The following is an 18,405-nucleotide window of genomic DNA, read 5'->3' on the forward strand; positions in this document are numbered from 1 at the left end:
TAGCGGTCTGTCAATCTTGTTTATCTTTTCAAAGAACCAGCTCTTGGATTCATTGATTCTTTGTATTGTTTTCTTTGTTTCAATCTCATTAATTTCTGCCCTGAGTTTTGTTATTTCTTCTTGTCTGCTGGGTTTGGGTTTCCTTTGCTGTTGCTTTTCACGTGTGTGGAGTTGCAATAATATGTCATTTATTTCTGTTCTTTCTAATTTTTTGATGTAGGAACTGAGAGCTATAAACTTCCAAGGACGGCTTTTGGCATGTCCCAGAGGTTTTATTGTGTTGTATTGTCCTTTTCACTTAATTCCAGGAATACTTTTATTTCTTTCTTAATTTCTCTTTTGACCCATTCATCATTCAGGAGTGTGTTGTTTAATCTCCATGTGTTCATGTGGTGATTAGGGCTTCTTCGGGTGTTGCTAAGCTTTATTGCATTGTGGTCTGATAGAATGCATGGAATTATTTCAATCTTTTTGTATTTGTTGAGGTTTTGTGCCCCAGTATGTGGTTGACTTTGGAGAAGGTTCCGTGGGGTGCTGAGTAGAAAGTATATCCTTTAGTGCTTGGGTGGAATACTCAGTACATGTCTGTTAAGTCCATTTGATATATGGTATTGTTTAATTCAGGTGTCTCTCTGTTAACTCTCTGCCCTGTTGACCTATCTAATGCAGACAGTGGGGAATTGAAGTCCCCTACTATTAATGAGTTAGGACTAATCTGGGTCTTAAAGTCCTGTAGTATTGTTTTTACGAAGTAGGGTGCACCACAGTTTGGTGAATATATGTTCATTATTGTAATATCTACTTGATTCATTGTTCCTTTGATCAAAACGAAGTGGCCCTCTTTGTCTCCTCTTATTAGTTTTAGTTTAAAGTCTATTTTGTCAGATATTAGAAGTGCTACACCTGCTTTTTTCTTAGTGCCACTTGCTTGGTATATTTTTTTCCATCCTTTCTCTTTAAGGTAGCACCTGTCCTTGAAAGTGAGATGAGTTTCTTGTACACAACAAAAGGATGGGTTTTCTTCTTAATCCATTCACCTACTCTGTGTCTTTTGACTGGAGAGTTCAGTCCATTAATATTTAAAGTTATTAATGAATGAATCCTGTCATTTTTATTTCTGTTTACATTCATGATATAGCTGTACTTTTCCACAGTTATAACTTCACTGGATTTCTTTCCGCAACCCCTTGGGTATAGTCATTCCTTTCTTCAGCTCTTTGTATTGCTTCCAGAACTCTCTGAAGGGCTGGTGTTGTGGACATGAATTCCTTTAGCCTATTTATGTCATGGAAGATTTTTCTTTCCCCTTCCACTATAACAGACATTTTGGCTGGGTATAATAATCTGGGTTGGCATCTGTGTCATTTAAAACTGGGAATATTTTGGTCCAAGCTCTTCTGGCTTTCATAGTTTGCACTGAAAAGTCAGCTGTAATCCTAATGGCTTTTCCTTTATATGTGACTTGTTTCTCTTTTGCAGCTTTCAGTATTGTCTCTTTGTTTTGTACATTTAGTGTTTTTACTATAATGTGCCATGGAGAGTTTCTTTTCTGGTCCTGTCTTTTTGGTGTTCTATATGCTTCTTGTATTTGTATGGGCATGTCTTTCTTTAATTTTGGGACATTTTCTTCCACAATTCTGTTGAAGATCTGGTCCATGCCATTATCTTGGGATTCTTCTCCTTCCTGTATGCCTGTGATTCATAAGTTTGGTCTTTTGATGGTGTCACACAATTCCTGCATATTCCATTCTTGTGATTTCTTAAATTTTTCATAATCTTTGCTTGAGTGGTCTAGTTCATCTGCTTTATCTTCCAGTCTCGATACTCTGTTTTCCATTTCGTGCATCCTATTGGTGAGCCTTTCTCCTGTCATTTCTGATCAGCTTACTGAGTGTTTCACTTCCTTTTTCATTTCAGCCTGAGTATTCTTCAATATTTCTAACTCTTTTCTGAATTCATTTAGAAGTTTATCCTTATCTTCCTTTAGTTCTTTAATTTCTGTTTGTGTGTGTTCTTTAAATTCAGTGAATTCTTTTATCATGTTTATAATTCTTTTTTTTTTTTTTTTTTTCTTTTTGAAGCCGGGTCTCCCTGTAGCCCCAGCTGTTCTGGAACTCACTATATAGACCTGGCTGGCCTTGAACTCACAGAGATCCGCCTGTTTCTGCCTCCCAAGTGCTGCGACTCCAGGCATGGGCCACCACACCCGGCTCATAATTGTTCTTTTGAGTTCCATGTCCTGCATTATCTCTAGGGGGTTCTCACTGTACTCCTCTAGAGGACTATTGGTATTTGGTAAGGATATGTTATTTTGGTTTTTCATGTTATTATTCTTTCTCTGTGATTTTTGACATGTAAATTTCTTTTGTAGTTTCTGATTCTTGTGTGACACTCAAGCCTTCAAGTTTAGGTCTGCTTCTTTATGTGTTTGTGGTTTACTTTTTGGGCATGAAAAGCTGGTTCGTCTAAGCTTCCGGTTCTCTCTTTTGATTTTATATTGGAGTGGCCAGATTGCTTTTGTCTTCAGGAGTTCCCACAGAGGCCCAAGTCAGATGAGGATCAGATGCTCTCAAGCTTCCTGCTAAGGTCGGATCCCTCCAGGAAAAATTTTGGCCTCAGGAATTTGGGGGTTGAACTGGCCTGGGAGCCCGGCCCAGGAAAAGATGCTGGTCTAGGGCAGCTCATGGCTGTGCCACCCAGAGATGCAAAGGCAGATGGGGGCAGGAAGCGGCCCCAAGGACTCCTGGGGACTGCACTGAGGAGCTGGGTTGGTCTGGATGCAAAGGATCAGGAAGAGGAAAAGTCAGCCCCAGCGGTCAGGAAAGAAGCTGGTGGGTTTGCAGGCCCAGGGAAGTAGAGTGAGGTGAGGGTGGGGCCAGGTCTAGAGTGGTCCTGGGGACCTAAGAAGGAACTGAGTTTGTCTGGATGCAAAGGATCAGGAAGCAGTGGTGGGCCCCCCAGTGTCTGGGACACCAAGATAAGGAATGCGGCAGGACCCAGGCTAGGAGGAGAGACAGGTGGGAGAGATGGGCGGATGAATGAGGCTGGGGGACTCAAGGCATGGAGGGCATGATCGACTTATCCCGGAGAGAGAGTCCTGTGGTTTGGAGAGAGACCTGCTGGTTGCCAAACTCCTTTTTAAAAAAAAATTATTATGTGTATGTGTGTATTGCCTGCATATAGGTAAGTGCACCAGTGTCGTGCAGTGCTTGCAGACAACAGAAGAGACTGTCGGATCCCCTGGAACTGGAGTTATGGACAGTTGTTAGCTGCCATGTGGGTGTTGGGTTTTGAACCCTGGTCTTTTGCAAGAACAAACAGTGTTCTTAACCGCTGAGCCATCTCTCCAGCCCCATGCTAATAAACTCCTTTTTATCATGTTGCTGGTATATTAGTATAAAATGTATCATACCAAAGATAGTGAGATGGTTTAGGAGGTAAAGGTGCTTGCCACAAACACCTGGTAACCTGATTTTGATCTACAGAACCCACATAAAGGTAAAAGGGAGAGAATCAACTCTACAAAGTTGTCCGCTGCTCACTGCCCACATGCCCGCTTACACATGCACTCACATCATGCATTTATAAACACAGCAATGAAGAAAAAAATTAAACCTAATAAAAATGAAATATATTGAGCTGGAAAGGTGGCTCAGGAATTAAGACCACTGGCTGCTCTTGCAGAGGACCAGGGTTCAGTTCCCAGTACCTACATGGAGGCTAACAATCATTCCTAACTCCAGTTCCAGGGGCACACGCACACACAAAGGGGAGGAAGTTGGGGAGAGGAAGCTTTAAGCTTTATGGCGCTACAATACACATTTGATAGCTTTCATGTCAAATGACTAAAAAGTATGTCCAAGGATGAATAACACTGGCATAGGAAATTATTAGAAATACAATTCTAGGACTAGAGAGCTGGCACAGTTGTTAATGACTCAGGCTTACAACCAAAAAGGCAAAAAATACAAATCTAAAGTCCTAGCACAGATCTACAGAGTCAGGATCAAGAGATTCACGTACACATTAAAAAGTTTAAGATGTGGCCAGGGGTGGAGAGATAGCTCGGTGCTTAAAAACATTTACTGCTTGTCCTAGTTTGTTTCTTCATTGCTGTGACAAAATACTCTGACCACTACCAACTTGGGGAGGAACGGGTTTATTCAAGCTTACAACTCCCGGTCACAGTTCATCAGGGAGCCCAAGGTAGGAACTCAGGGCAGGAACCTGGAGGCAGGAGCTGGAGCACAGGCCATGGAGGAACGCTGCTTACTGGCTTGCTCCCTTGGCCCCTGCTCAGTCTGCTTTCTTATGCAACACAGGCCCACCTGCCCAGGGGTGGCACCACCCACAGTGGGCTGGGTCCTCCCACATCACTCATCAAGAAGATGCCCTTCAGACATGGCCACAGGCCAGTCCAATAGAAGCAATTCCCAGATTGAGGCTCCCTCAACCCAGGTGTGTCAAGCTGACACGAAAGCTATCCAGCACACTGCTCTTGTAGAGGACACAGGTTGGGTTCCCAGAACCCATATGAAGTGGCTCACAACTGCCTCTAACTCCAGTTCAGGGGATCTGAGGCCTTTGGGCCTCTGCAGGGACCTGCACACATGTGGTGCACATAAACTCATGCAGGCACAAACACATACACTTAAATAATTTTTTTTTGAAAAAATCATAATCCAATGAGAAAAAAAATTAGAACGGAACAAATGGTGGGGGAGTGACAAGATGAAAAACACAAAAGGTCAGTAACTTGACTCTTGTTAGAGAATGCCATGTTTACAAAATAGAGTAAAAACAACGAGGCCTGATAGGCTCTTTCAGTGACCTCTCCTGGTTAATCATGACAGGCATCCATAAAATAAGGAATATTCAGATGTTCTAGGTCAGATTCAAGGCACCTTACAGGTTACTGTATCTTCCCTTCAATCTTAAATGTAAGTATAATACTACCATTATAGAGCTAAAAAAACTACACTCATGGGTTCAATGATTTACCAAGAACATGTAGCTAATAATCATGACAGTGACTGGCTGGCACCAATGCCCTGGCTCTACTTTACTACACTGTTTCTCAGAAGGTGAATATCATACTCTAATTCTTACAGAGAAGGCAAAGGGACAACGAGACAAACAGCCTGGTATATGTGATTCCCAGAAAGAAAGAAAAATGAATAAAATACAGAGAAAAACATACGTAAGAATTAATTTTTGTAAAACAAAGGATAATTACAATAGTGAAAATATTTAGCACATGGAATAGGGAACATGCCCTGAAAGAACTCTAGGTCTGAAACAGATACAATACTAGTGACCTTCTGTAGTCAAAAAATTAAATGCTATCCTTTTGACCTCTTTCCTCCCATTTACCCTAGCAATTAATAAATAGTCCTTTCTCAAGGTCTTTATTCTAAGTGTCATTATTGAAATCAAGCCTTTGTTCTTTTTTCCTATCTTTTAAAAATATTATTGCTGCTGTTATATCATCATCATCATCATCATCATCATCATTGCTTGAGATAGGATCTTAGTTTATAACCCAGACTGGCCAAGATCCTACTATTCACCTATGACTGACTTAAAAACTCTCATAATCCTTTCCCTTAGCCTCACAAATGCTGCAATTATAGATATGAGCCACCACACCCAGATGTCAAACATTTTTCTCACCTCAAAATTAAGTTACTGCAAAAATCACATATGGGCTAGGGAGATGGCTCCGTTGAAAATAGTGCTTGCCTTACGAGCACAAGTCCTGAGTGCAATCCCTAGACCCCACAATTAAAAAAAGAACAAAAAGCCCCCAAAACATAGATCTCGTGGCATATACTTACAATCCTAGTGTTGAGGAGGTAGAGATACTCAGATCCCTGGGGATTGCTGGCCAGTTACCCTAGACTATTGGCGTATTCCAGAACTGTGAGAGAGCCTGACTTTAAAAAAAGGTGGACAGCACCTAGGAACAATACCAAAGCTGTCCTCTGGCCTCTATACTCCACATGCACGAACATACACTGGTCTATCCATATCTTTGAATTCACTCTCAGCCGTACTGCCATGCTATCATCATTTGATCCTTTTTGGTGCCCCTAAGAATTAGGTTCTAGAATTCTAAGTTCTTTCAGCTCTAAAGGAATAAATCATTATATTAATAATAATCATCTTATATATTCCGTAACTGTCTATCAGTACTTTTCTCATTGCTGTGACCAGATACCTGACAAGCCTCAAATTCTGGCTCATGGTTTGAGGGGATAGGTCCCTCCCAGAGGGAAGGCATGGCAGTGGGAAACTCTACGGCAGCAGGAGTGAAGAAGGTGCTTGCTAACATCTCAGTGTGTGTCTGTGTAAGTATACTTGTATGCAGGTGCCCATGGAGGCCAGAAGAGAGTGTGCAATACCCTGGAGTTGGAATTACAGGTAGTTGTAGACTGCCTAACATGGGTGCTGGGAAATAAACTTGATTCCTTTAGAAGAGCAGCAAGCACTCTTAACTGCTGAGTCATCTCTCCAGCCCTATAGCTGTATTTATTAATACTATTTACAAAGGTGTTGTTTATACATTGGGAAGTGAAAGGTAATGGACTTAAGAAAAGTCAACAGCTGGAGAGGTGGCTCAGTGGTTAAGAACACATACTGCTTTTGCTGAGAACCCAAGTTCAATTCCTAGCCCCCAAGTCAAGTGGCTCACAAATGCCTGTTATCTCCAGCTAGAGGGGATCCAATACCTTCTTCTGGTCTCTGTGAACACATACCGCCCCCCCACAGATACATATATACACACACATAATTAAAATACAATTTTAGAAAAGAATAGGATTCAATTTCCTACCATGTGACCACATCATAGAGCATCTTGAGTAAGGTAATTTAATTTCAGAGCAGCTCATAGAAGGATTTATTGATAATCTCTAGGACTCCTGGAGTTTAGTTAAGTTTACCTGACAAAGTAACTTAATACCCCAAATCACTTTCAATACTGAATAATCTTTTATACATATGTGCATCACTGCAACATTAAGAGCAAGCAATATGTAAAAAACCAACAACAACAAAAAACCCCACAAACCCCACACCAACTCTATGATTATCTGTAAAAAGAATACTATCAGTACATGCCCTTACCTTAGCAAAAAGGTGGTCCCTATATTGCTGCTGAGTAACAAAATTTTCAGAACACACTACACAAGCAAAGGAATTGGCAGGAGGTCCACGTAACGTAATTGTTGGATCACATGGGGAGTGATCAAACCTACTCAACAAAAGAGAAGTAACATTAGAAAGACCTACAATCCAGGAGATAAATTAATTTGCTTTGTTTGTGAAGCTGAACTATGCACACATAGGCAAGCAAAACATTTTGCACTTCATCTTGAGACATGTGAAGGACAATGGCTGGAAGTCCCAAACTCAATTTCTCATCTTTATGATATGAAAAGGAGACTAGGGAAGAACCTCTGCTTTCTCATGCTCTGCTGGAAAAAGCTCAGCAAATTTAAATGGGCTTCACAGTAGAATAATTTACTTGTGAGTTCTGCCTTTAATAGTTATTTTGGAATGCTATATTAGATTATGTAGGCTAGAACAAATATCTGTAAATGTTCTATGTCTCTTAGAAATTACATTCTTGGTCTGGATTTCACTAAAACTAATCCAACTGTATTGCAAAGTCAGAAAAATCTAACTTTACCTAGTTTTCTAGAAAACCTAAATATAAGTTAGAAATACAGCACAAACAACACATCTTGAGTTTCCAATATTAAAACCCCAACCATATTATTAAAGGTGTGTCATTCTTTCATTTAACAAAATCATTCGAGGATTGTTAGCCTAGTATACATATATAAGACCCTGAATTTGATGCCCAACACCACTGAAAAAAAAAAAATCACTTTAAAACTTACCCATCTTCAGCATCTAATGTCCTGAATACCCCATTTACCTTTTCAAATGTCCTAGGAGAAGGTGCCCATTGTCAAATTCCTTGTTACAGTGCATTATTGGACATGAAATTGACTTCTCAGACTTCCGCACTCGGCCTCCACTTTGGAATGAATTTTTTGTTCCAGAATTAATTGTGCCTGTTTTGAGCCCTACATTATCAGAATACAAATTCTTAAGTTACCATTTCAGATACTTGTGTACTAGGCTGATAATCAGAATAAGGACAAAACAACAGAAATTAAGACAGAGCATCAAGTGGGTGGCCCTACTGATAATTAGGTATTCACAATGTTTCTTTTAGCAGATTATAACCTAAAAGTAAATAAAATTATTTTGACATGGAGAAACACACACACACACACACACACACACACACACACACACACACACACACAAAATCACAGCCCTACTCCTTCACCTACTCCTTCATTTACCTATGATGGTAAAGATCTTTTCCTTGAATTCTATGATGGTAAAGATCTTTTCCTTGAATTCTTATTTTCCCTTTTACCTATCTTAAACTCTTCAACTGTTGAATATACTAACTAAATCGTCTCTCCAGATCCTAAAACAAAATTTCAATACCTTATAATCTTACTAGAATGGAACAAGATAGACACACTGTGCCTTAAGGCTTCCAAGAAGCTCAATATAGTATAGACACACTGTGCCTTAAGGCTTCCAAGAAGCTCAATAACCAAAATTCTCTGAAGAATACCTGACATTTTTAGCCACTGGTCCACACACAGTCTTGCTGCTTCTGTATCAGAATGTCCTTGAATAAATTCCAGTTCTTGCAAACCATGAGCATGCTGAAAATCAATTTTTTCCTAAAGATAACAAGAAAAACTTCAGTTATAATTACCACCCAGTTTCTCAGGGGGAAAGATTTTTGATACATTAGTGATAAGAAAATATTATTCTTTACCCCAAGAACTCCACATCCAGAAATCTATACCAAAGATAATACATACATTTGGCAAAATGAAATCTCATGGGATAGAGATATGGCTCAGCAATTAAGAGCACTGGCTGCTCTTACAGAGGACCCTGGTTCGAATCCGAGCACCCACATGGCAGCTAACAACCATCTGTAACTCCAGTTCCAGGGGATCCCAGGTCTTCTTGTGATCTCTGTGGGCACAGCCAGTCAATCTAGACTAATTCATGAGCTCCAGACAGTAAGAAACTCTGTCTGAAAACACAAGGTAGATGGCTCCTGAGGAATACCACCCAAGGTTGACCTCTGGCTTCCAGAGAGGTCACACAAACTTCTTTTTAATGAACCCATCAGTAATTTACAAATAATCAGAAGACATTTTCTGTATGTGTTTTAGCTAGAATAATCACTCACTAGAATTCTTAAAAATTCTACTTAAGTTTCATTACTTTCCTTCCTGGGAAATCCCTTTACAATTTTGTTATAAATAGTTCTATAATTAATAAGCTTCAATTAAAATTGACAAACCCTGAATGCTCTATTCTTTTCTTCTTTTTGCTGTTTTTCTACTTCAACATGGCGGGCCAGGCGAGCCAAAGTTAAAGCAACTTTATCCTTCTGATGGTCAACATAGTCTTTGTGTTTATAATTCTCCTATAGTAGAAAAAACAAATTTCATGCCTTTTAAATACAAAACTAACACTTGGCCAATATACATTCACTGATCGAACAGCTATTATATTAAAAAATCAACCGCTATCTGATTGGATTTAAAGGCCCTTCAATGGGAGGGAACTCATGGGTACCACTGTAAATACAGCGAAATACACAAGGCTGGAGATGTCATAGATCCTAGAGAAAGCCCTATCTCTGTCATATCTATAGAAAAATGAAATTTCTTACTGTATACTAAATATGGATCTTTATATTTGATAAGTACACCACTCATCAAAGAAGCTTATTTTTGCAACATTTGGAGGCTATTACAGAGTTCCACATAGAGAATATATGTCTAAGAGATGCCCAGCCCTAAGTGACACATCTACAGTGGAACCGCTACACCTAAGGCTCATGGAACACAGCAGAACAGGAGGTAGAGAGAACACTAATACATCCCCCAACCCTCACCAGCAAAGATTCCTCATACAAGAAAGTGTGAGGTACACAGAATACAACTGCCCAAGTTTTTAGAGAACAAGACTGTAGAGTGAGCAACTGTAAGCAATTTCAATTCTCCTACAATACGAAATGAGAGTTAGTGGTATCTTATGCCAAAATTTATCTGGTGACAAATAGCTACTTTCATATCAAACAACAAAATATTTTCTAATCAAGCATTCAAATTTATGCCTCCATATGTGTGTCAATAGTAGGAAGTGGGATTTCTGTGTCTGAATAATTCCTCATGTATAATAACAACATGACTATTCTGGAAACAGGAAAGCAGTGACTATAACCCACAAGGATCTCCCCTTGAGCTTAAGACTTTCACTATTAACTTTTTCCTAGACCACAACAAATCACTTTTGAATTGCTAAGTTGTTACAAAGTTTAAAGCATAAAGCTAAATGAAAATTTACAACAGGAGCACAGTAATTATATCTCCAATGAGAAGGTTTAGTATTGTTATTTGTAAAATATAAGCATGTCCCCCCAACTTTACCTCTTTCAGAACAAATTCATGCTAATTTATCTAGCCCTTTATGCAACATTTAAACATCTGTTTAAATCTCAACACTATTCTAAAATGAATCTATAGCCTTTTCTCATTTTTTTTTTTTTTTAAGACAGGGTGTCTCTGACCTTGATCTTATAGAGATCTGCCTACCTCTGCCTCCGGAGTGCTGGGATCAAAGACATGCAACACCATGCCCGACTTTGAAAATGTTTTTTTAAACAGACATGTATTTATGTATGCATGTATTTATAGTGTGCTCAGTGATGATTTAACAGATGCATACAATGTGCAATGATTAAATCAGGACAATTAGCATATCCAATTCTTTAAATGTTAACCATAACCACTAGCTGTTGAAAGTAAATAATAAGGAAAATTTACTGGGATTATTAATTTACTAAAAATTAGCTTCTACTGAGTTATCCAGAACCTACATTGCCTTTATTTTGTTTATATCTAAAAATAAAAGCTGCTTCTCTTCCTAATTCTTCTCACTTGTTCATCTTTTGTCATTTTAAACAGCTGAAAAGATCCATAAACAGCTTCTGCTTTAAAGACAGCTTCTATTTCCTTTTTTATGTAGTACTTTAGTGCATGTGTATGGTATACATGTATGTGTATGTGGTACATATTTGTGTATATAAATATGTGCAGGTGTTCTTTCTCATGTGTATGCATGTGGAGGTCAGAGGTGGACCTCATGCATCTTCCTCAACTGCTTTACACACCTTTTTGTTCTGGACAACTTCATACAGGTATACACAACTCATGACCTGCTCTTATCTCCCTCCACTGCTTATCCCAACTAGTCCTTCTCCTACTTTCATGGTCTTTGTCTGTTTGTGACTCAGTACAGAGATCTGCCTGTGATCCTTGCTGGGATTAAAGGCATGTCCCAAGCTATCTTGCCCTATTTTCTTCTTTAAAATAAAATAAACAAATAAAATAGCAGATTCAAGAGACTCTACTAGAAACCTGGGGAAATGATAGTAACTAAAGAAAGTGAGCACTTTATTAAACTTTGAAACCTTTGCCAATTTTGAAGTTAGCAATTTTAAAATGAGAACAGATTTTTAAAGATTTTCTGTAACCTCAAGGAGAATAAGTATATAAGGCAGAGGATAACAGTTACAAGGCATTTTTCCATCACAATCTTGTGTTTGAGGGTTCAGAGGTATCGTTTACGGCTGAAGGCACAGCACAGTGGTAAAGCATTTGCCACATGTGCGAGACTCTGGCTTCAATAACCAGAACCTCAATACAAAACAAAGCAAGTTGTTGATTGAAGCCAGGCACAAGTAAGTGACAGTATGAATAAACGTTATTACTCTCTCTAGAAAGCCAGCTCCCTTAGATTTCCACTGCTAGGGATATACCATGAGAAGTGGCCACTATATCTCACTGAATTATAGTCTTCTATGGTTCTAGAATATACTGGCACTGGAAAAGCATTGATTACAAAGTTTACCCATAGATCACAGAAACTTTTGCACAGACAGCAGTATAGCAGTTATCCAAAGAACCAAAGAACTAGAAACAAACTTTAAATTATCAGAATGCCAGGGAAAGAAAACTTACCATCACCTGGTTACCAACTATGATGGTTTGGTCTTCACTGTCAACCTGATTGGATTAAGAATCACCATGGGAACACTGAGCCTGTTTCCAGAAAGGCTTAACTGTTCATCCTCAGGTTCTAACTGAGGATACAATATGACAGCTGCCTCATGCTCTTGCTCAAACAGTGAATCAAAAATAATCCTTCCCTTAAGTTGCTTTTGTCAGGTACTTTGCTACAACAATGAGAAAAGTACTGCTGTATTAATAGTCCAACTTCAGAAACAAATGTACTGGTAGTCAGGAATCTGAGTTGAAAGTGAGTTACTTTCAGGATAGATGAAGTATCTTAAATGTTTCCTATAGAACTACAATAAAGGGGGCTACATAACTCTTAGGATTGGGAACGTCTATTATTCACTAATGCCAAAATACTGAGTTCAATATAATACAAAGTCATACAATTACAGAACTGCTTACACTGTTTGCTACATTTGCCACAGGCTAGTGCTTGAATTTTCACTTTTATGTTCTTAGAGTTTTTCTAAGACCAGGTTTTCAAATGTCTAACTTACCAAGCTCAAACTAGACTGGATCTGAATCCATGGTAAGAACAGGTTTTAAGTTTCATTTCGAGATTAGTAGTTATAGTATTTCTAAGAAAATCCTTCTTGAAATACCATGGTCACTTTAGACTAACTTCTTTCTAAGATATACAGTAAAACTAAAGAATCTTTACTGACAAGTTAGTTTCTGTGAGAAGCATAAGAAAAACCTTAGGAAAAATACTGGCTAGAGGGGCTGGAGAGATGGCTCAGAGGTTAAGAGCATTGACTGCTCTTGCAGAGGACCCGGGTTCGATTCCCAGCACTCACACGGCAGCTACGAACCGTCCTTAACTCCAGTTCCAGGGGAATCCGAAGCCCTCTTCTGACCTTTGTAGCAATGCACGACACAGGTGCACTCACATACATGCAGGCAATACACTCATACACATAAAAATAAATAAATAAATAAATAAATAAATAAATAAATAAATAAATAAAATACTGGTGAGAAAGAATCTGTATGTTCTTATAGGTAGGTAGGTAAAAGATGATACACTTCCCCCAGTACTGGGGGCTGAATCAAGGCCCTTGTGTTAGGTAAATGCTCTACTACAAAGCTATACCCAAGCCCTCTTTTATTATTATTTTGAAACACAGTCTCACTGTTGCCCAAGCTAGCCTAAAACTTGCAATCTTCCTGCCTCAGCCTTCTGAGTAACTGAGACTACAGACAAGTACCAACTATACTTGGATTATCTCTATTCTGGACCACTCTCTGCAGTTTTCTTCCATATCCACAACAGTACAGAATTAAGAAAGGCAATCAATATAAGGACGTGAGGTTTAAAGGCAAATACTTGTTAGGTCGCTATGAAATTCTTACCTTCTCAAATATATTTCCTCACATTTTGTTATTAAGAGAATCTCTTGAAGGCCAGGCTGGCCTGTAACTTTTATGCAGCCAAGGATAACCCAAAATTGCCAATTCTTCTGCCTCCACCTCCCAAGTACCGGTACTCCAGGTCTGAGCTAACTTCTTTACATGATCATTTTAAACCTGAGGTAAAACATGTGCAAAGCAAATCTGGGTGTCCTAGAAATGGCAATCAGATTCAGGACACTAGTCAACCTGACTATATATGTCTATAGAATTCAAGCATACATAGGTGCCAGAATTTTTATTCCAAAGAATGTCTGAAATCTCAGCACTTGGGAAGTGGAAGAGAGATCTCAAGTTCAAGGCCACTTCTGTCCATGTAGTGAGCTTGAGGCCAGCACAGGCTATATGAGACCATGAAGTAGAACAATTAGTTAGTATCCACAAGTCTCGGGGTTTACTCCTTAGCACGGGGCGGGGGGGGGAGGTTTAGCCTTTACTATAGTTTTGTAGGAGTTATAGCAAAAACTCCAAGTCTAGAGTCTAGAAACATGGCATGACCTGGGAAGGAAAGGAAAAGTACTCAGTTATGACACCTATACTTGAACACTATCCTTTTGCTTTTGTTGTAGAACAATAACCATTTCACCAAAAACCAGGTCATACTATGAACTTAAATTCTGAATTCTGATGGTAAGAGATCATCCATTAGTACTCACTTCCAATAAGAATTCTATTTTGACAAAATTTTCACTGAAAGAATTAATGTTTTCATTTGCTAATCAAATTTAATGCACAAGGATTTCCTAGAAACCATTAAAATATGTAATACTGCTATGAAATTGTGATCTGCTACATGAAACTGTACAAGTAAAATCGTAAAATAGGCAAGCCAATGACATAACACAAAAATCCTAATCAAACTTGTATTTCAGTATCTTCTCTCTCTTCTCTCTCTAATCAAGCTTGTATTTCAGTATCCTCTCTCTCTCTCTCTCTCTCTCTCTCTCTCTCTCTCTCTCTCTCACACACACACACACACACACACACACGCACACGAAAATAATCCATATAGTAAAACCTAGAAAGGTCTAAGTTCAAATGTTAATAGTGGTTATGTCTGCCTGGGTGTCTTCCTTTTTCATATCTATTTTCTAATTTTTCTGCAATCAGCACATGCAATAAAATTGCTAACAAGCTTACTAATGAACTAGACTGGATAAAGGCAAAATGTGTTAAGGTTTTCAATCTTTTGTTGCTAGGAAATATCCCTAGAGGTATAATGATAGGATTATATTTTCCCCAAACCTAACAGAAGCATGTTAATCAAAAATTAAGTCAAGGTGTGGTAGTACACAAACCTTTAGTCCCAGTTAGTTGGAAGTTGAGATGGAAAAGCTTGCTTGAACCCATGCATTGGATACCAGTCTGGGTAAGAGCAAGCTTCTCCAAAAAACTGAGAATTAAGATGAGTGATTTATAGATGAGCAGGTTTAAATGGCTACTACTGGGAAAATACTTTCACATGTTTAAGATCAAATTCCATTCCCTGTAAAATAAAAACAAAAACAAATTTGGGGGCTGCAGAGATGGATCTGCAGTAAAGAGCACTCACTGCTTTTGTAGAGGATCCAAGTTCAATTCCTAGGATGCACATGGCAGGTAACAACTGTCTGTAACTCCAGTTCCAGGGGATCTTATGCCTTCCTCTGACCTCCACAGGCATTGCACAACATGGGTTCACTTACACACACGCAAGCAATACACTCATACACATAAAATAAAAAATAAGTATTTTAAAATATTTTTTAAATGTGTATTATTTTGTTTGCTTACATATATGTACCTTTCTAGTTTTTAAAAAATATTATTTTTTGCTGGGCGTGGTGGCAAACGCCTTTAATCCCAGCACTCGGGAGGTAGAGGCAGGCGGATCTCTGTGAGTTCAAGGCCAGCCTGGTCTACATAGTTCCAGGACAGCTGGGGCTACAGGGAGACCCTGTCTCAAAAAAACCAAAAAAAAAGGTTATTATTTTTTTTGTTATGCATGTATTGCCTGCATGTAGGTAAGTGCATCCATGTTGTGCAATGTCCACGGAGGACAGAAGAGGCTGTCGGATCCCCTGGAACTGGAGTGAGTTATTAGCTGCCACGTGGGTGCTGGGATTCAAACCCAAGTCTTCTGCAAGAACAGTCAGTGTTCTTAACCTCTGAGCCATCTCTCCAGCCCCTCTAGTTTGTTTTTAAAGAATCAGTCCCTTTACTCCTTACATCAAATGATACCCTGCTTCAGCTTCCCAAGTGGTAGGACCAACAGCACTGTAACACAATGCCCAGCTCACATATGCTTTTTGAAAACATCAAAATACACATACTTAACTTTGTTATTTTAAATATTAAAAGAACATATAACCAAAGTAAAAGTTGAAATTTTAAAGTATTTCCTTGTCTGGCTAAGACCTGACTTTTCTTTATTCCTGTCTGCAATACAAAGCTTTTCCAATCATAAAGGTAGATCTCTTAAGTAAGCTTAACAAATTTGTTCAAACACTTTAATTACATCCCCAAAGAAATTCTTATTAGAAGCTAAATTTCTACCCTTCTCACATGAACACCTACATGAATGACTCACAGGTGAACTTTCCTTTAAAATATATCTATAACTTTGCCTATCCTGAATGCCTATTTCTTGGAGAAAAGTACTCTCCATCTGAAATGTATTATATGGTTTAAGAAGGTGAGTGCCATAGGCTTGCCAAATTCTCTTTTGGTAATTAAGAATTGACCATGACATGGGAATTGAGGACAAGTCTAAACCATTTGGTTTTTCCATTGGTCTTGCAATGGGGCCTAGGCTGGCCTCAAATTCATAGTAATCTTCCTACTCCAACCTTCTGAATAAAGGGATTACAGGCATGACTATCTGTTTTATTAACAACTCTTAAGTGAGGTGTGGTGGCACATGCCTGTAATTTCAGCACTTGGGAGGTGCAGGCAGATTCATTGGTGGGCTAGCTAGGCCAGCAAGGGGTACATAGAAAGATCCTGCCTCAAAACAAACTACAACTAAGGTCCCATAAACAGATTTTTTCGAGTGTTAAATATAGGCAGATTCGCTGTCATTCATTTTCTTTCCCTCTCCCTCTCTATTCCCCCCTTTTCCAATTTCTTGAAACAGGGGCTCATTTTGTAGCCCAGGCTAACCTCAAACTTATGTCAGGCAATCTTCCTGCCTCAGTCTCCCAACCACAAGGATTATAGGTCTGAGTTACCATGACTGGGTTTTTTCTTGTTGTTAAGAACAGGGTCTTACTCTACAGTGTAGTCTGACCTTGATTGCAAACTCAAGATCATCCTTCCTCAGGCTCTGGAAAGTGCTGTGATTACTGGCATGCACCACCACAGCCAGACAAATCTTTTACGTTTCACACAAATGCTCATCCAAAAGTTGAGTTCAACTCACTCTTCACTATTATAACTAGCTAAATACAGCTATTCACAATTACCTGCCAAGATCCACTCCATGGAAATGTGAGGTTAAAGAAGTGATTCTCTTTTTACAAGTTCTAGAAACACTGTATTGAAACTCACAGGGCTTTACAGATGAAACCATTTCACAATAGCTTGTGCTTTTATATTAGTGTCTTTTAAATTTAAAAACAATTTAAATTCTTAAATCACTATTCCTCATCACTAAAAAGGTTTTAGGTTTTGAATAACAGTATTAAACTCTGCACTTTCTACAGATTTACTTTAATTGAAACATGACTATAGCTTCCAGATAACTCTGCAAAATGGAGTATCTATCTACCACACAGGATGATAGAACTCAAGAAAAGAGCACTCTGCAAAAACATTACCCAGAGTCCACTTTCCTATCTGAGTCACCAAAGGTACTTTTTGGCTTTTAACAAAGCCACTAAAAATTGAAGAAAAGCCTGTAGGAAGTAGGAGGTTGAATGGTAGGCGGAATACATGTAAAATGACCCAAGGCAGAGGTTTACTTAGTGATCCACCTCTCAATGCTAGTCAGCACTGATCAGCCAAAGGGAGGATGATCATCTCCTCCTTCATCCTTTACTTCTATGGAAGGGACCAGAGTTCAAAGAGCCAAGAGGAGAGACCAACTGCGAAAACAATGAATCAACCTTCTGACCACACACTCAGTTGGGGAGAATTCCTGAAACAAGCCCACTAAGAAATTTTAAAGCCTTTTATTGCGATTCTAAAGGTTCAGTCCCAAGTTTGGTATGAATTTGTAATCCCAAAGTTCTGTGTACCAGAAGCTCTTTTCTGTCCAATTTATAATTCAAGCCACGTCCCAAATAACAGTTTGAAAAGCACCAAGTTTTCTCAAGAATTTTATATCCAAACACAGAAAAAGCAGAAGAGATAAACACACAATGCAGTACAATATTTATTCACCACCCCAGCAGTCATTTTGAAACCAGGAACCCCTCTTTTTACAAAGCAATCTCCTTCCCATCCCAGTTTATTGTTCACAAATACAAAGTACACAGAACATCTGCTTTATATGAACAAAGTTAGAAAACAAACATGCAGATATATCCCATTCTGTTCTTTATTCCATCAAGAATGCTAGTACCACCAAACCTGTTACATAAGATTCTACCTGTCCTATCTTTTGAGTAAACTGCCAGTATCTTTCTATAAAAGTCTTTTCCTAATGACAGGTCCTCTTTACCAGCACAGGAAACACGTCCACATGCACACAAAAACAACTTTGGAACTTAAGGAATTTTGAACTATCTCTGTGTATGAAAAGTTGTGATAAGGAGGAGTTATTTTTTAACCCTGAGTGCCACTGTGATGCCTCTGAGAGAAAAAGGAAAGCGTG

At 38.8% G+C, this 18,405-nt stretch overlaps 1 protein-coding gene across 1 annotated transcript in view; it reads right to left on the reverse strand.

Moving 5' to 3' along the window:
- The window catches only part of Znf451 (zinc finger protein 451), a 73,796-nt gene that overhangs the window by 35,113 nt on the left and 20,278 nt on the right, over window positions 1-18,405 (reverse strand). The window contains exons 4-7 of the mRNA XM_008846508.3: window positions 9,416-9,541; window positions 8,666-8,777; window positions 7,946-8,096; window positions 7,129-7,255 (exon numbers count right to left, since the gene is read on the reverse strand). Coding sequence (XP_008844730.1) covers window positions 7,129-7,255; window positions 7,946-8,096; window positions 8,666-8,777; window positions 9,416-9,541 — 516 coding nt within the window. The remainder of the gene's footprint in view (window positions 1-7,128; window positions 7,256-7,945; window positions 8,097-8,665; window positions 8,778-9,415; window positions 9,542-18,405) is intronic.

Source organism: Nannospalax galili, unplaced genomic scaffold (genome assembly GCF_000622305.1).
Source record: "Nannospalax galili isolate Female #2095 unplaced genomic scaffold, S.galili_v1.0 scaffold582, whole genome shotgun sequence".
In the NCBI taxonomy this organism is placed as follows: Eukaryota; Metazoa; Chordata; class Mammalia; order Rodentia; family Spalacidae; genus Nannospalax; species Nannospalax galili.